This window comes from Ornithodoros turicata, chromosome 1 (assembly GCF_037126465.1).
Source record: "Ornithodoros turicata isolate Travis chromosome 1, ASM3712646v1, whole genome shotgun sequence".
Taxonomy (NCBI): domain Eukaryota; kingdom Metazoa; phylum Arthropoda; class Arachnida; order Ixodida; family Argasidae; genus Ornithodoros; species Ornithodoros turicata.
The window spans coordinates 199,937,904-199,957,663 of record NC_088201.1 but is presented as its reverse complement, the minus strand read 5'-3'; the positions used below and the strand labels follow the sequence as shown (position 1 = coordinate 199,957,663).

Sequence of the window (19,760 nt, the reverse complement as noted above, 5' to 3'; positions counted from 1 at the left end):
ATTTGCTCCGGGGGGGGGGGGGAAACCTACCTCGACCCGTGTGTGGGGGGGGGGGCATATGGGTGCCGCGAGTGCAGGGCGGGAGTGGAGGTGTTCGGGTATTCCTCTAGCTCTGGATGTCGAATGCGCCCGCAACCATATTGTTTTGGCTCAGTTTTGGCTCAGTAACCCTATGCTTCGGAATTTTTACGTTTTACCTTTTTTTCGGCAGTGTCATCACTTGTCCGTGCCAAGTCAAGGCTAGCTCCTGATTTTTTTGTTTCATACTACGTTTGCTGTCGCTACTCCTGCTACCCTTTCCGTCAGCCATTATATAATAGGAGATAAATATCCTTAGTCAGCATAATGTACAGCAGGCCATGCCACTCACCCGTAACTGCTCACATGAAAAGCCAGTCATTTGATTAACGAGGAACAGAAGGTTCGTTACGCACCGCACCAAGCTAACCACGTAAAAAAAGAAAAGAAAGAAAAAGTGATTGTGTTCAAATGACAATGTTAGATGGGCCAGGGAGCCTGGGGCCAGGGGGGGGGGGGAGGCAAGCGACACCCGACTCCTAGTGGCAGCCAATGCCATCATGCTGTAATCACAAAGTTATCACGCAAACAGGAGCACCAACTAAACGCCTCCCAGTAACCAGAATTGCTCCAGCACTTAGTGATTTGGTTTTGGCTAAGGTAGATAGGGCTGCTTCTGGGAGCTTGGGGGGTGGGAGATTTGGGGTTGAATTTATTACTAGGTATGTTAATGACTTTTTGGTATGTGTGGGTATGTAAGGAAATGAATCGGGTATACAGGGTTTGTTTGTTGGAGAGGGTTTAGGTTTAAAGTTTACTGTGGAAAGGAAAGAAAATGGTCAAATTCAGTACTTGGATCTTCGGATTTCTTCTCGTGGGATGGGAGTATGTTGGGAATATTGCCAGCGATGTAAAAAAAACCTTTAACGCCTTTTGAGTCCAATATCTCAAAAACTGTAAAAGCTCGAGTTGCAAAATCTTTGATAGAAAACTCTTTGGTGAGGTCGTGTGTTCATAAGGTGGGGTCGAGCTGCATGGAGCAGGTCACTAGGCTTGAGGACGCTGGATATCCTTGGAATATAATCAGTGATGTCGTAAAAAGGTTGGTAAAGGAACCTTGTGATCCTCACGTGCGATGTGAACAGAGAGATTGGAGGGGGGTTGGAGTGATCCCGTATGTTCATCAGGCCGCCCATCGGCCTGATGAACAAAAAAGGTAGCCTGTAGGCATGGTGCTGATGGGGTTTTCAAAAGGGGTTATTGGCTCAGGTCTTTGATTGCTAGGGTTAACCGGACAAAAAGAGGGGGTTGTCATGTAAAACACGTAGATCCTTTTGTGACTTGCACTGTTTGTGTTGTTTATTCAATTCCCTTGTCTTGTGGGTGCCAGTATATTGGTCAAACTAAACGTTGTGTTAATGTATGTCTGATGGAACACAGAGCAAGGGGTGTGGTAAGCTGGCGGAACACTTAAGAACCTGTTCCGGGTGCGAGCCGCTGTTCAAAAAACAAAAGTGTTGTTTAAAAGTAATAAGTTAGGTGTTCTTCTTTATAAGGAAGCTTTTTTGATAAAACAGGCTGGAGATAGTTGCATTAGCGTGCCTTCCGTGTTGGTAACGGATACAATTCAGCAGTTCATTGATAACTAACTCGAATTCTGGTTCCTGGGAGTCGTTTACTTGGTGCTCCTGTTTGCGTGATAACTTTGTGATTACAGCATGATGGCCTTGGCTGCCACTAGGGGTCGGGTGTGTGCAGTTGGTGTATTTAAGCTGTGTCTCTGCCATTAAAGTTGTTTGTCAGTCAGTGCTTCGTCTGTTTTGTCTCTCTGTGTCCCCTGCACCGGGGTTTTATCGCTTTTAGGATAGATGGCACGAGCACTTTTGGTCTTGCAATGTTTATGCCCCTCAGCGTGCCCACATCACCCATATCACAAGACCGCCCTTGCGTGTTCTTGTTGGAAGCGGAAGGCTGTATTGTGAAAGAAAAATTTGTGTGGCGGTGAAGAAAAGGGTCCCTGTGTAATCGATTTGCTCTGCGCAGGACAGTTTAAACTCTGCAGGTGATACGAAAAATTAAATACATGTGCGTGAGTGTTGTTCCTTTACGCATTAGCGGATGGAGACAATGGTTGGCTTGTTATGTAAAGTAATCGAAGTGGATTACTTTTAATGCGTTGATATTACAGCCATCGCCAACCAACTATCGCGGCATGGTCGGCGGGTCCGCACCGCGCGGCGCGCATGCGCGGTGAGTGTAGAAGGAAGGACAGGCTGTGTGGAGAATGCAACCCGCGACGCCGCCACGGCGGGGGCAAGGGGATAAAACTCGTGAGTTCCTTTGCGGGCTAAACTGAGGCGCTGCGAGCTTTTCGCGTTATCAAACGTCATGAAACGTCAACATTTTTACGTCGAAGAGGGAGTTCTCTACTCTCACCAGCTCATTGGCTCCTGCAGCCGCTCCCACGGTATGCGTGCGCACATTGGTCGATTTGAAATTATACACTTTCCGTGGCGCGCGTAAGCGGGTGGCGCCGTGTCGGCGCTGCGGAGTAGCTCGCCGTAAAGTTTCGAAATATGGTAGGTGCAGCAGGGGCGCAAGTAAAGCATCCATGCTTGGTACCGCCTTGGATGGGTTTTACTGTGGTTCCATTAACATGTTGTCGATACCGACCCTTTCAAACTCGAAGCCTCTTGGGTAGTTCTTCAAGTCAATTCAGTGATAGATAAGTGGAAGGCAGCTCCGCTTCTCTCGCTTGGTGCAATAACGATTCAAGAAGGACCAATACTGTGTTTTTACGCCATCCACTCGATGACGGGTAATTCAGTTCCTATTCCATTCTACCCCTTTGCATAGCATAGCACCACACCTGTGGCATTTACACAGGATTTAGGCCGGTATAATTTTTAGTTTTCACGTTTCTGATCCCTATTCTGGTCTTTCTTGCTCAGGTATAAGCACTCAACTCATATATGCTTCAGAAAAGCACCTGCATGGATACAGTAGAATGGATAAGCCACTCTGGGTGGTTGGAACATCATCTTTCAGCATAACAGCTGCACAAGTTCATTTGTGACGGGTCAACCAGACGCCTAGGCAAACAGCAAAGGGATATGAACATGTTCTCTGTCATGCTGGATCTGTGAATGTGTGTGCCTGTGCACTCAATATACTGTTGTTCTACTGTGAAGTATTCCACGTCGACGGGTTCAGAAATCCTTGCGTGGGTCCGCCTTGGGTGAATGCTGCGCGAACGAGCGGCGGCGAAAGAAGGCTGCGAGACGGCGCGCCAAACTCAATCGGAGTGAGCTCGAAAGGCTCGTTCGGCTGCAAATGCTGTCTTGAGTTAGCTTTGTGTAGGGTCGTGTGAAAGGTGGTGTGCGTTTGTGACTGCCTGTATAGCGTTGTGAAGGAGTTCGCAAATAGTTTTCAAGTTTTAATGCTAACGCTTTTGCGTCGGATCCACCGATAGATCAACCATGATATTTTTTATTTTTTTACGAACACGGCCATTGGTGACTAATAATTCACAAGGCACAAACTTGAGACAATTTTTAGGTCTTAAGAATGCTATGGTCTTTGTTAACATATCAAGACTGTAGGTTGATATCGATTGGTCGGTTGTCGAATATTTGTCGGTTTATCAATTTTAGATGTGAGTTATGAGCCTGCTCATTTTTTGCCGTTTCTCTCCAGTTTAAAGCGCTGGAAAAGGAGGCGGAAAGTCTCATTATTTCCCACAATCCTAAACACTAACTTTTTTCGTGGTTCGAAGTGGAATCTGAACTTTTAAACGGCGGCTCTAAGGGGGTGTCATAGGCTATTCGAAGCAGGCATATTCTGCACTCAATGCTCATTATTTCGAATACACTCGCAATGCAACACAGAGAGAACAGAACGTTCGCGCTGTTTCGCTATATGCCCTAGTTGTGAGGTGCGTGTAATGAGAAGTTTCACGTCAAAATGATGAATGGATAAGCCGTAATGACAAGATATCATCTGCCAATGAATATGACGTATGGAGTTTTTTTAATATGTCTCGCTAGGAAACGTATTTGTTGCATTAATAGCATTGTGGAGCGTATAATACAAGAGATAGAGTTCAAAATCACATAACAGTGCTATTATAACCGTCCCAGCACTGTTCTAGCTTCTGTTGCGCACGCATCTGAAATCTGATGTACACTGCTCCTCTCGCAGCTGGTACAGCTTCTTGCGGTGACTTCGTAGCCGCTTTGTAAAGTTTCGTTTGCCGAGAGTTGTGTATAATTTGTGCTTTTGGTCACGTTGACTGGCCGATTCTGTTCCTGTTACCATGCATGGCGATATTACCGAAAGCTTCGGCCGCAGAATAGAGGGTCCTGCATGGGCCGACATTTCCGGGCCCGACCCGAGCGCATCGAAGAATGGCACGGCCCGGGCTGAGACCGTCATGTTCTCATTGGGCCCAGCCCGATGGCCCAGTGAATAGAGTCCTGCCCAGGCCGATGACTCAGCGCGTAGATCCCGGCCTACTATTTCTAACCGTGACGTACGTGTTTCTATAGCGCTTATCAAACAAATTTAAACGTAACCATATAACAAGAGAAGACGCAGCCACAAATATACCAGAACTGTCAGTTTAACATCAGAACAGTACGAGACCAAATCAAATTCTGCTTACTCGCGCTATGCACGGACGTCGCTTTCTATCGCTCAAGCTGTAAACTAGGCTTAGTTCTGAAATAATCCTACTGCACCGTTAACGCGCTCCTTCGGTCCACCCTTGGGCCTGCGGGTTATCCAGCCGGCCTATGAAGGGCAGGCGAGACACCCCGCGAGCTACGGCAAGGCAGGTAAGAGACTTATGAAGATCCAGAACGAACTCGATCGCCTGTTGGGCATCATCCCCCTGTAAGTCCAACTTGTGCAAATCCACCTGCTGGAAGTTCGCTCGGCGCAACTTGTGCTGATTGTCAGATGGCAGAGGCAAGTGGCCCTGCCCTAACATGGTCCTTTGAACACAGTCACATTTTCTTTCTTTTCTTTTTTTACGTGGTTAGCTTGGTGCGGTGGGTAAACGAACTTTCTCTTCCTCGTTAATATGACTGGCTTTTCATGTGAGCAGTTACAGGTGAGTGGCATGGCGTGCTGTACATTATGCTGACTGAGGATATTTATCTTCCTGAGTACGTAATATCCGGTATTAGTACAATTAGTACCAGATTACCAATTAGTAGTAATTAGTCCAGAATTAGTACGCCTTGGCACGGACAAGGGATTGCGTTACACCTCTCCTCCCGCCCTGCACTCGCGGCACCCGTACCCCCCCACCCCGTCACCTCGGCCGTCATTGGTTTGCCCCCTCCCCCCCCCCCCCCTGGAGAAAATCTCAGCGGCGCCCATGCGTCAGAGGAAAGAGACACGGACAACACCCACAAAGCAGTGTAAGAGTGCACACAAGCATCAAGTGAGACACCGAAGAAAGAAGCAGATACGTCGTACTTATACTGACGCCGCGGATATAAACAAGCTACAGGTGGGTCAACCTGCCGTAAAATCAGCGTCAAACAGCGGAGGCTGCCATCTTGTGGAACGCAGTTGCCAGACCCGGAAACCCGAAGTTCGCCAGTTACGCGCCACAAAACGCTGCTGTTGTCTCTTTGTCATATTTGCTTAAACAAACGAATTTTTTGAAAAATGATGCAGTAAACAGGTTAAAGTTAGTAATAACTAACCCATGTTGCCTTCGACATTCTTAGCGATTATTGTAACGCTCGCATTGTAACGCATGCACAAGCTAGAATGATAGTTTCGGTTTCGTGGTTGTGGGTTTTTGCGTGCTACATATCTATGATATGCAGGCACATCTGGAACTACATGTTGAGCCAAAGTCTGTCTGAAATGTTTTTGATATATTTGCAAATGAGGGGGAGGATAGAACGTTCAACACTCCGCATTACAATACTGCTAAGGGTAAAACCTAATTGATAAATGCAGACGTCCAAAGATCACGAAATGTGACCACACCTCGATGGCATAATCCTGATGTGAACCCTCCATGGACAAGAGGAGAAGACATAGCAAAAAGAGAAAAGCAAGACATCTACCAAAATGTTACATATCAATGACTTGATGCTTCCTCTTTTCGTCTATCGTGATTACTCAAGCAGCTCAGTTCTAAGGTACAGCATTGACGAACTCTCACATTCTTCCTGCACCAAAACGAGTAGCCTACACTAAGCATATATTGGTATGATGGTTGACCACAGTGGGAACAGCATACTTCTGCTCATGGAAAGCAGACTCGATATAGCATATCCCCCCGATTGGAGAAAATCTTCTTCACTGTGATGAGCATACAGGCAAAGCGCATATGTTGCTTTGCAACCACCTGTCATCTCTGCATTTTAGGTTTTCGCATAGAGACAACGCTTTGGAAGTGCACATGTTTTACTGAAGGCACAGTGCGCTTGATTTCAAAGTTCCTCGGAATGACGTGCCATTCAGACACAGGTAACGATCATGGTACATGACAGAGCTCATGCCAGATATGTTGTACATGTCCATACATAAACGAATTTTACTTCAAAGCAATAAGTAGTTACGTCCAGCACAGTAATGCCACTATGTGTGCACACATCTTGTGTACACAATGACGGTGTTTCACATTTCACTTCTATCAAGTAGGAAGCGTATGCGTGGAAAAAGTAACAAGCATATGGGAGGGTGAATATGAATTTTGCAGATATTAGTAACGTGTAATACAAACCATTTACTTGTTTTTTACAGCTGCACAGATTTCTGAATTGTATGCATGCCTCAACTTATGTAAAAGCGAAGCAAACAAATTTTGTTAAGAAATCTATAATCAGTGATCTACAACAAAGTAAATTTCATTTGTGCATATGCTTTGTGAACGTAATCACTGTTTCACGTCTTACGTCTAATATAGTTAAAAACGATAAAAGCCCCTGTGCAGGAAAAGACGAGAACGGAACACAAAAAAGACGACACCATACTGAAATGCCAGCCAAAGAATTTTTATTTCGTGAAACGAAGCCTTAAATACATAAGAACCCTCCTCTCCCCCTTTATTCCCTCTCGTGTTGGACTTCCTGTTTACACCACAAAGATAAATACAGGGGTTACTGACACAGTTACTACCTGCTTTTTTGATCTCATGCGCCTCTCGAAAGAGAAGGCTACTTTGTTCTTACACCTGAACAAAATTTTTGGAATTCTGCCTGACATCCCACACATAATGTAAAAACCCCCCGACTCTCGGGAACACGAAGGGACAGACACAAACACGATGTCTTTTCACACAAGTCACACACGTCAAACACGAAGTCAAGTCAAACACAAAGTCAGGTTTGTGTCTGTCTCTTCGTGTTCCCTAGTCTCGGGGTTTTTACATTATGCATCATCTTCACCAGCTCGCTTGCTTCCTAGCCATTTTTTCATTTTCATATCCATATGTCAGTAAGTGGTCCCCCAATGGACCGTATCTATTAGAGGTATTAGTTGAATGTTCTTTTAAACGGGTGTTGATGCACCTTTCAATTAAAAACAATTGAAAAAACCCCATTGCTTTATCAACCAGCCAAACACTCGCTCTGTTTATGCAGCTTAATGATTCCTCGATATATACGTTGTCACACTTTCGTGATATAGAGTAAAGTATATGAATACGGCATTCTGCAGCTTCCTTCCCGCGGTCACCAACCAGGCCAAGTTTTAACCGTTTTTCATGTTATATCTAGTCAATCAGGCTTTCTGTTAATTCATGTGAATCACCAACCAATCCTTTTTCACGTTACGTCAATATGCTTGCATATGTTGAGAACTGAAAGGTATATGCTACGTCTGAATATGAATGTCATCAGACTGGACGGTGGGAAAGGTCTTTTTACAACACAACTAAACACACACAGTCCTTAAGCCCCTTTCTTTGAGTGTGGAAGGGGATGACGTGAACGATACGGTAGCAAAAAGAGATGCATGAAAGCGGTTCCACTTCCAAACCAGACTTTTAAGAAAAAAGTTACATGGTTGTTGAAATTGATTCATGGAGTACTTGCGAGGGATTCGAAGTGGTTATGGAACTTGCCTTATCAAATATAACCGATTACCAAATATATATTTGCGAATACATCCAGTCTACCATTATCATACACTGTGTTATTATTCCACAACTCAGTCGCAAAAATATTTGTAGTTACGAATAGCGTTTGAAACAATTTCCATTGACAAACCTTCGCAAGATAACTTTCAGGGTCGTTGCAGAAGAAAATTGTTTCACAAAGCACTTGGGACAGAAAACATTCTTCACTTGCGAAAGCGAAAACGAAGCTGCCTATTTCATGTACTGCCGTTCATTGGCAATCACAAAACCTATTCTGCGCACTAACGAAGAAGTGTTTTAGCAAACATACGCAGGACGACTGGCATGGTCGTACAAATGTAGTCACTTCTTCGCACAATGTCGTCGTAGAGAGATGCGTCGTAGAGTTACGCTGGACACCTTCTTCTACATCACTCAAAGCAGCCTCAGCTGGCTGGTGAGCATCACAATATTTAACGAACATCACAGTCCACAGACGCAACTGCACAGAACGCACAGGATCGTACGTCCGCGGTGATTGGAAATACCGTGAACACATTCCCACGCCAATTGAGGAGCGACGGCAGCCATAGCTCACGCTGGATTGGATACGGATTGAAGTGGCTATTTTGAGAAATAGCATGCTCGGTGCACATTGTTTGCAGATAATTTCTACTTTCGTACAAATCTAGGTGGCTGATTTTGCGATGTTCGCAACAACCGTCCCTCAAGATGGCGATCCCCGTTGTCTTACGCGGGGAAGGGGCTGAAATACATGGCAAGATGGCGATTTTGACCCATCTGACAAGCTATGTACGCAAAGAAGCTGTGGCTGTACAGCTTCTTGCAGTCGCCCCGCACATTGGTGAGATTGCTTTGTTGGATTGGGGATATACAAAGAAGGAACACAAGGATGTCTTCTGCTTTGATTTTAAGTGATGTGCAACACTCACCACTTTGCTTGTCCTCCATGTCGATCGTTCCACAACTGATCAGACTGTATCCCCTTGTACCTGGCAGAAAGAAGAAATCACTCAAGGCATGTCATCCCTCACGAACACGACCGTATACTAGTTCCATCTAAAATCTAACAATCCGGTACGCTTGATGTCTCGAATGAACGGGAAAAAACATATGTTGAAGCCATCGGTGAGTTAAGAGAAATAAACGCTTTCGGAATTATCTGCACTGCGCCGTTCGGTGGGTGTTGGTGGTGGTGGCGAAAGGGCTCACCGTTGTCGGCTTCACTGAGGTGGACAACGCACGGCTGACGCCGTAGGGGAGCTGCGCGATTCGAGAAATAGGAAAGGGGCAAAAACGTCGCGCGCTTGTTTCAGCGCTCCCTACAAGGCTAGTTATTGTCCCATCCTAGTAATATTTTGATCTGGCTTTATACCACCTAGGGCACAATAGCCTCCTGAATTGGCAGTGCTGTGTCGGCAGAGCCTATTGTGCCCTAGGTGGTATAAAGCCAGATCAATAAATTACTACAATTCCACGAGAAATAGCCTTGTAGGAAGGCTCAAACGTGCGCGCGACGACATCGTCCTCTAAGAAGCAGTTTTTTTTTTCTCTTCTCCTATTTCCCGAACCGCACAGTGCAGAGAATTCGAAAGCGTTTATTTCTCCTAACCCACCGATGGCTTCAACACATATATTTTTTCCCCTTCATTCGAGACATCAAGTGTACTGGATTTTTCGATTTGAGATGGAACAACTGGTACACACACACACACACCGTCCAAAAATCGTGGCCCGACCCCCACAGACTTTGACAATTTTTTTTTTTCACTACTTTGTATCGTTGAATTATGCATGTCAGAAAAATATTTCAGCCGAATTCCACGCGGCTTTCACGCGAGGCGGCGTCAAAGTCTGCGGGAGGGCCAAAAAGTAGGGCGCCTTGAATGGCTTCTCCTCAGGGAACGGCTCAAGCTATTTATTTATCACTTCCAGATCAGGAAGCACTGCCCCTTAGTTCTAAGTGAAAAAATTCGGATGACAACGTGTATTTAAGGCGCGCCACAGGCTGTAACTGTTGCGTTTTTGTCGCATGTTTGACATTTTTTCCCCGTTCACTGGAAGCACGCACAAGTATGAAATGTGATGTCCTGATAGATGTGGACATGTTTAATGTGTAGAAAAAATTTCATTCCTTCAGTTAAAGAAGACGGCCGCAAAATATGGCGGGCAATATGCAAATTTTCGAAAATTGCCAATATCCGAAGGAATAAAAGGTGAAGTTGCCATCGTGATACAGGCACTGTGTTGTGAAAGTGGCCATGGAGCATCCATCTACGTCAGTGAATGTTGGTGACAGTCCAATTTGTTCATTTGGTCCCAATGGATGCAGCGATGGGTCCAGTTCCCCTCCAACAAAGTTCACTGAACTAAGTAAATAGAATCAGTACCTTATTTCTGCCCGAGGAAAGCACGCCTCTTTCTCAATCACTGCCGTTTGCAAGAACCACCATGCGCTCTTCGTGCGAAGGTACACCTTAAAAATGGCATGCAAGTGTTGCGTCGACCCCCTTGGACAGCACAGGAAGAGAGTGCGCGGAACTAAAATAATATCGTCAACGCTAGCAAAGAACACAGCAAGGCTTGGGCTAATTCCTGGAGAGAGATTGTGTCCCAAATGTTACATGCGCTGTGCATGAAGCACCAGTCTGAAACTTCTAGTGAGACGGAGCCACTGTCCCGTCCAGGTCGTGAACTGGCGATCGCAGATCAGGACACACTGCAGTCGTTCAACGAGTCACTGGAACTTCTTGGTTGAGACGGAAAAGAGCTCTACCCCAGAGACAGAAGTATGCACAGGAGAAGCTCCGTAGGATAGAGTGCAAAGCCAGGAAAGCCCTTGAAACTTCGTTGGGCATACCGATGGCATCCACTTCAGGAGAGTCATGTCCTATAACCGCGGAATATTATGAATCCCTGCTTCAGGAGCTGAGGAAGAAATATTCAGCTGAACAGAGCCAATCAAGAAAGGTCATGATCCTAACGTTGGCCCCATGGTCGTGGTCGAGGCAACAAACAATGCAGTTTTTTGGAACTTCGGAACGTCTTGTTCGCCTAGCACGAGAAATTAAAAACACGATGGGCGTCCTGAACGAGCCAACTTTAGCGAGAGGAAGGGCTCCGTTGTCTCTTGTGACAAAGGAATCAATTGAGAAGTTTTACCAATATGACTCATATCCTACTACATGCCAGGACAAAACGATGTCCTCAAGGGTCATCAGAAGAGGCTCATGCTTACGGGTTTGAAGGAAGCCTTTCTCATATGGAAGTCAAGCAGCCCAACTCTAGAAGCTGGATTTTCTACATTTGCTTCCTTGAGACCTCCCTGGTGCGTGCTTGTTGGAGACCCAGGAACGCATTTAGTCTGTGTGTGCTCTGACAATCAAAACGTGAATATGATGCTGCGGGAATCCAGGAAAACTACAAATACCTTTTGCGGCTAATGGTCTGTGCCTCGACAAGGAAGGATGCTTGGACGACTCACCCAGTGCCCGCTGTTGGAACCTCTACGCGCCAAACTCACTCATAAGCTCGGCTACGCTGATGAGTTTCAGGACACCATCACATTTCAGCAGTGGGTACCTGGCGATAGAGCATCACTTCAAACAGTACTTCTTCCCATACAGGAATTTTCCGAGAAGCTGATTCCTGAACTAAATTCACTAAAGAGACATCACTTCGTCAGCTCGTCGCAGTCGGCTGACTTGCGACAACTCAAGGCTGACCTTCCCGCCAGTGAAGCGATTGTTCAACTGGATTATTCAGAAAAATACTCCTTTCTGGCACAAAATTCACCACTGTCGTTCTACTGGAATACTTCCCAGGCCACTGTGCATTCCGTTGTGGTGTATTTTCGCTGTCAATCTGGCCCAACCCTGCATTTGTCTTACGTCATTATTTCTGAATCCCTGACACACGACAACGCTTCTCTACACTTGTACCAAAAGAAGTTCCTCCAGCATTTGCTACCCGCTCACGCATACATCAAAAAGTTGCATTATTTCTCGCATGGCGCTGCTTCTCAATATGAGAACAAAACGAATTTTGTGAACCTTTGCTTTCATGATGAGGATTTTGGAATATCGGCAACAAGGAACTTTTTGGTACGCCCACGGGAAAGGTGCATGCGGTGGGATTGGTGGAACTGTTAAGCGGCTGGCGGCAAAGGCGAGTCTCCAGAGGCCTTTTGATCGTCCAGTATTGAATCCACGGCATTTTCTTTGGGCTGACGAAAGCCTTCAGAACATACTGGCCGTATGGGTGTCCTTTGGAGATGTATCGGCGGAGCAGGCTGCGTTGCAGGATAGCTATGAAATAGCGCGAGCTATTCCTGGAACACGAGAACTTCATTACTTTGAAGCCGTCTCAACTAACACAGTGAAGGTACGTGTGATATCAGCATCCACCGAAGAAAAACTTCACACTTCACTACACCAAGTACAAGCAAGCGCACCTTAGTACGTCAGGAAAGACTATATCACACGTGCTGGTTGTCCATTAACTGTGTATATGCAAATGTCAATGTTTTCTGTGTACTTTGTGTGTGACAAAACACTGTGTGTGTTCTGTGTCCCATATTATATCAAGATTACTTTGAATCTGTCACGGTTTGCGTGCTTATTCTCAGAGAGAGAAAGAGAGGCAACGCAAAAGCGTACCTGATTGTATTACCCTTTAGCTGATTGATTGCGGGGAGGCAATTTTCGTGTCGCGTTAAGAATTTCTACCCAGATGCTCAGACAATATCAAAATCAGCGCGTCTCGGACAAATGAACAAACAGCGGTAGCGTTTTACGTCTTTTCAAGTTGAAGAGGGCGGGCGCGGGGAGCGTGGGCCCGCTCGCATCTGAGACAGAGATTTGAAAAATTATTACAAAAAAAAAATAAAAGTACCCTGGAGATTTTTTATATTTTCAAGTGAACAGGCTGAGCTTCATTTTAGCATTGACGGTATGTCGGAATCGCGATGGCAACTTCACCTTTTATTCTTTCAAATATTGACAATTTTCGAAAATTTGCATATTGCTCGCTATATTTCGCAGCCTTGTCCTTTAACTGAAGGAATGAAACGTTTTCTACACATTAACCATGTCCACATCTATCAGGACACCTAATTTCATACTTGCTTCCAGTGAACGGGAGAAAATTCCAAACATGCGACTAAAACGCAACAGTTATAGCCTGCGGCGCGCCTTAAATACACGTTGTCGTTCAATTTTTTTTTTACTTAGAACTAAGGGGTAGTGCTTCCTGATCAGTCTGGAAGTGACAAATCTCAAATAGCTTGAGCCGTTCCCTGCGGAGAAGCCATTAAACGCACCCTACTTTTTGGCCCTCCTGCAGACTTTGGCGCCGCCTCGCGTGAAAGCCGCGTGGAATTCGGCTGAAATATTTTTCTGACATCCATAATTCAATGATACGAAGTAGTAAAAAAAAATTGTCAAAGTCCGTGGGGGTCGGCCTACGATTTTGGGATGGTTCTTGTGGAATGACCCAACAGCACGCGAGTAGCGGGTAGCGATGAAATAATACCTAAACATCAAGCGAGTTAGTGAGTGGAATTGAGTGAGTGCAACTTACTCCACTCCCTTATGTAAAGCCTGCAAGGCATTTAAGGTGAAATAAATGAAATGAAATGACACATGAATGAATGAATGAATGAATCACAAATGAAACACCCATGAAGAGGCAAAATGCGCTTTCCAGGCGCGCTACTGTATTCAGCATTTTGTGCCCACTCGGGGAAATCTTGGCGTTGCTACCTTTAGCGCCAAGAAATGAAGCATGTCACGATTAAGTGCGTCGCGTAGCGAAGTAGTAGCAGCGAAATGATATCTGTCGTTCTTTGTTGCGGCTTTGAGAATGTTCGTGACATTGAATAGCACGTCCGTGCCAGAAACATTGCAAAAGGACAGAAGCTTTTCGAGTCTGGGCACGTTCACCACATACAAGAAGAAGCTTTCGGTGCAGGGCCCGCTTGCACTACACAATCCTCGGTACGGGCCTCAATGCTTGCCTTCCTCAAGCATTTCGTTCCTCAACTGAGGAATTTATGGGTTGCAGCAGAAAGTGGCTTGCACGAACGCTTTGAGAGATGTCCTAATTTGAGTGGATCTTGCTAGGAACTTCCCGCAGGCTGATATTGGCGAAACGGCCTCCAAAAGCTCCTCCTCCAAAAACACTGCGTCATTTGGCGTTTAGACCAACCAGCGATCGCTCTGAGCGGCACTGTCACCTGCTTCTGACATCGCCCTATAGAATTTTGCAAATCCACAAGAGCAAGCGATTGTTCCATTTTCACTATTATACACGTATTTGTACTTTTTGTAAATAAATGAACCTCACCTTACCCACCCCGAAGAACACACACGGTCCTCAGGATGTCCCCACAGTGCCATCGTGTCCTCGTCCTTCGATGTCTGTCCCCAGAGTGTCCTGAGGATGACACTCGCGGATTGTCCGTGAAGGGTCATGCAGGTACGTCATGTGCCCGCCCCTAGTGGACGCTTGACGGACGAGAATATTACTTTATTTTCAGTTTACCTGCTAAGACTCCCCAAATATTGAGTGACACATTTGTTTTGTTTTTCGGGCCAATCCTAGGGGTTGAATGACATTTTCCAGAAAAAGAAAAAGAAAGCAAACATTTCTCCACCAAAAGGGGTGACTGTCTATGACATGGAGCACTTATCGTGGAAAAGGCAAAAGCGCGATCCTGACGCTATGTTTCTGACTTTCGAATGCCATACCCCTATGCCTCAAACGAACAGAAGTAAAAAACATGGACTTCGTTGTAAGGGAGAGTTGATACTTCAAGCAATTCCCCTCTTCAATATTGTTTTTTTTTTCTGTAATCGAATTAAACTCTGACAGCTCACCGTTTGTGCTGAGTGCGAGGCTAGCAAGACTATCGGATTCACAGAAGGTCGCGTAACACGTAATAAATAGTATCTGTTTTCTTTTCGGAATAGGAGCTTCGGTACCTTCTGAAGTGAATTTCTCAGACTTTGTGACTCGGTGTGCCTGGCAAGGTTTTTTTGTTTAGCATTTATATTTCTCCTCTTGCTTTTTATTGAGCCCTGCCCATTGTCCGTTGAGGAAAGACGAACAGCTAGACATCATAGCGGCAGCTTATCAAGACAAATGAACAGTAATAAGTGAAACAGAATGTAGTAGTCCCAGACAAAAACAAATAGGGTACAGTAAAAGGAATCTAGAGTTTGTCCCTGATGTGCCATCGCACTGTCCTAAAATTGTCATTAAGGATGGCCTGTGAACATTCTGAGTATACTGTGGGGACGCGGTATAGTGCCAAATTGACACATTGAGGACGATTTGAGGATCAAATGTGACCCTCCTGAGGACGTCACCCCGTCCGTGAATGATGCGCTTAGGCTATCCCAAGGATGTCAATGTGTTCTTGGGGACTGCCTCTTCCGTGTGTCTCACTGTTCAGGAGAAGGTCATTCCAAACGGGTAAGTAGCAAAACGACGATAAATCCAGAGACACGGAACAGATAAAAAGACAACACGACACGTTCTCAACGCAATCTTACGTTATTATATACCTTGGTTTTATATTGGGTTCCGTTTCATTTGCAGTGGAAGTGACATAAAGACATTCACACAGTCCTACATTACAATCTACCTGTACGAGAAGCATGACCTCCACCACTGGAGTTATCAAATGTAGCAAGAACAACTTCATGCAGTAGATGAGACAATTAAATGTAGAACGACGAATAGAGCACCACACGACAGGCCGTCGCTTCGTGTACGTTGATGATGTCACCGGCTGTGATCAAAAGTTTCCAGTAGCCAGGAACTGCAGTGTCAGCAGCATTTGTAGCGACGACGGGAGGGATTGGCTCCGACGGGTCGCAGGCTGGATGTCGGGAGCAACGAGGGATGTTATGAAAAGTATTCCATCCCTCGTAAACCGGAACCGCCGTTGCAGCTCACCTTCATCTAGATATATAGTCCAAATGATTTTGACGGTCTCTGTAGACTCGCGGCCGCGACAACGAGAGCGCAAGACGATGACGACCTCGGGGCCTCAACGCGATCCATGTTAGCGCTAGCGTAAAGGACGGTAGAAACAGCGGTGAGAGAGCTAGTAGCTCCCTCAGCCCTTTCGGCGCCACCGTCCTACCTTCCTCATGGCTACGATCCTCAACTTGGTTCGCGCAAGTCACTTTTCCGCTTGAGGACATCACAGAGGAAGGAAAGTGCCGAGGAGCGTCCCGGAGTGACCTCAAAGTGTTTCGTGGAAGCAGGCCCAGTCTCTACAGTGCACGGGAAGTGCGTCGCCCAAACAAGCAAACTAAGAGAACAGTAACTTTTATCGTTACAAATTACAAATTACCGTTACATTAAAGTAATTCGTTACTTTGAGACGTACTTTTGATATCTGAGAGGAAAAGTACAAACAGAAGCGCACTTTAAGCTGCAAGGTGCAGATAATGCGATAAGGATTTTTTGTTGTTGTTTTTGGGAAGGCACAGCACGCATTTGAACAAGGTGTTGGTACTGTCCTTTCTCTCCACTGCTCTAAGAACGCCAGATAACTCACACCACTGCGACAAGTCATTGTAAATCGTCGACATCATTGTGACATCGAGAGTGCTCCGTACAAGACTAACAGGAGCTCGTCAGTGCCCAAGAGTTGCAATAGGTTATCAGGGTCAAGTGTGTTCTCTGCGTATGTCGTCTAGTCAGAAAGACAAAACGTATCCCAGTTGGGGCTTCCACACATGACTTCTCACGTTCATGGCACATCCTACAGTTCGACATACTGTATATACAGGACGGATTACAGAATCCTAGGTATAAGACGGCTGTCGTGGAATTTGCAGAGGGCAGTTAGTTTTGTCTTCCCCAACCACGTGGGTACTTTGGTTTCAAAGTAATCGATGACTTGGAGACACTACTCCTGACACCCCTTGTTACAAAAAGGCAAAAAGGCAAAAAGGACCCATGGCTTCAGTTTAAAGTTCTAACAAGACTAACTGCTTAGACAGTGTAGCTTCATTAAATCCGTGCGGTCGGATACGTTCAAGCCCTGTCAGAAAAAGTGCGTTATAAAAATACACTAAAGGCTCTAGAAAGAACGAATAAATGTTTTTACTTCCCTAATCATATTACCAGCTTTATTATATTGTTATTTTAGTGATGTAAACTTCGCGAATCCTAACTCCAGCTTTATTATATTGTGATTTCAGTTATGTATCGAAGTGTCGACGATACAGTACTGAGTATCTGTATCGAAAATCAATTTCGGTTCTGTATCTTGTATCGGTATCAGAAATAAAATTTTTGAGGGTATCGAGTATCGGCATCGAAGATACTTTTTAGAAGTATCTTGCCCAGCCCTGATTCTGTCATAGCGGTGCTTTACGGTGTACCAGTGGCGCATGCAGTGGCTTGGCAGCCACCATGCTTGTACTAGGAACAACTCCAAGTTGTGTAGTTGTTGCTGTCACGCTGTTTAATATACCTGTACACTCACACTTGTACACTTGTATACTCGTACCCTTCCCTGTGCGATGCAAGCACGCCTTTTTGTGTCCGCATAAGGGAACCTATAGTTCCAAGAAGCGAGTGAGCGAGTTTGCACGCCCTCTTGCTTGGAGCGCGCATGCAGGGTAAAGGAGAAGCGTGGCCGGTCGCTTTTGCGAAAAGTATGTGAATGCATCTCTCGATCTTATATATCACTCAATTTCTCCTTGTGTGCTTGGGAACGTTGAGTAGTAGTGCTTGTGTCCAAGAGTTGTCGTTCCGGATTTATGAAATATATTTATGTATTTGCATTTCGGTGTTGGCTCCGCCAAAGGGATGAAACTCGCGAGTTCCTTTGCGGACTAAAGTGAGTCTCCGCGAGCTTTTCGCGTCACCAAAGGTCATGAAATGTCAAAATTTTTAAATCGAAGCGCGACTTGTCTGCCGTCACTCTGCAGCCAGCCCATTCGCTCCTGCGGCCGCTCCGCCGGTATGCGAGCGCTCATTGGTCGGTTTGAAATTATGAACCTTCCATGGCGCGCGAAAGCGTGTGGCGCCGTGTCGGCAGGGGCGCGAAGCTGTAGTAGAAATCTGAGCTGGACCAAAGAGCTGGACCAATGACTGAGGACTAGCCACCCTATTTTTTTTCTTTTTTGATTATGTAGCGAATGACGTAAATCATGTGTCATCCGTGTTTCTCTCACTACTTTCCTCCTCTCTGCTCTGCTTCCCCGTCTTCTTTTGTTGGTCCTTTTTTTTCTTCCATGCACTGTTTTTTTTGTTCGTGTTTGTCGGAATGCATTGGGAGTTACAGGAATACGACGGAGCCTTGGTTGTTTTTGTCACATGAAGTATTTTATTGTGCGACATGCGGTTATGCAAGACGTACACAGGATGACATTAATATTGCTCCAGAATTTGCTTGAAGAAGCCTGATAAAGTCGGACTGCCTCTGGAAGGGACTGCTACTGGGAACTGGATCTCAGTGGCTGCAAGATGAAAAAAAATTGGTATCAGATATACAGTTATGCATGTGAAAGTTGAATGCAAATAGAAAGAACAAAGGTGCTAATGAACGCGAAAAATAAGAACGGTGGTAGGGTTGTGAGAAGATCGCAGCCGTGGGGTGTGATGAGCGACCTTAGTACAAAAAATACCTTTTATTGCGCTACTTCACAATGATATATTCAGACCGATTAGCCTGACAATCTTGGCTTGGGCGCTACGTACTGAACAGCTACTAAGTCAACGCTTCGGACGAAACTTGTCGAGCGAAATCACCAAGAATCAGACTTACAGTAGCGTCATACCTTTATACAGTACGACGTGAACGCGTATTTAATCATAACGTTTAGATGATATTGTTTCTCGAAAAGAAATATAGTCTACCATCGTATCTGCAAAGCTACGCTGTCTGCCTCGGTCACCGCGAATTCCGGTAACTGTTAGGCAACTTATTCACAATACACGAAGTGAATGCGGTGTTGTAAGGCAACAAGCAAGACAAATGACTTACCTCTCGGCAGTCGTTGACCAGGTATCGGGTACGAGGCGTTCGGACGCTCGAATAGCTTCTACACCAAGAAGCAGAGCACAAATGTTGCGCAGGCATCTTCCTTGGAAGCTGTGACTGTTCGAGGACACTCACATGACATAGCTTGCGTTTTTAAACAGGAAAAATCAGAACTGATAGTCCAACAAAGCCGCTATACAACACAAGCCGTCTGAAGCGGACGCCGGCGACTCCGTGGACGCCGGTTCCAACCGGCACAGCCGCCGCACTGTCGCCTCTTCGAGCGCTCGCGAACAAATTTGAGAACGACCAATCATCGCTCAGAAAACGAATCCATCCTCATGGGAACCAATCAGTAATCACTAGCCACCGGGTGTCTCCATGACGTTCAATTTATGACGTTTTCTGACGTCCGATGACATGAAACGCATGAAGCGCCTTACTTTATCCCGCAAAGGAACCGGCTGCCGGGGCCCTTCGTGTCGGCGTTGCCGGAGCAGCTCGCCGTAAAGTTTCGAAATATGATCGGTGCAGCGGCGACGCACGCGAAGCGTCTTTGCCGGTGCGCTGCCCCCCTCCACAAGAAGAAGGAGGGCGACTGAGGGGGCCCAGCTAACTAGCCAC

At 45.8% G+C, this 19,760-nt stretch overlaps 1 protein-coding gene across 5 annotated transcripts in view; it reads right to left on the bottom strand.

Annotated features, from left to right (window-relative positions):
• The window catches only part of LOC135378944 (caspase-7-like), a 290,182-nt gene that overhangs the window by 247,108 nt on the left and 23,314 nt on the right, over positions 1-19,760 (bottom strand). For all 5 annotated transcript variants that reach the window (XM_064612127.1, XM_064612128.1, XM_064612129.1 and 2 more), the window contains exon 2: positions 9,058-9,117. In XM_064612127.1, coding sequence (XP_064468197.1) covers positions 9,058-9,076 — 19 coding nt within the window. In that variant the 5' untranslated portion in view covers positions 9,077-9,117. The remainder of the gene's footprint in view (positions 1-9,057; positions 9,118-19,760) is intronic.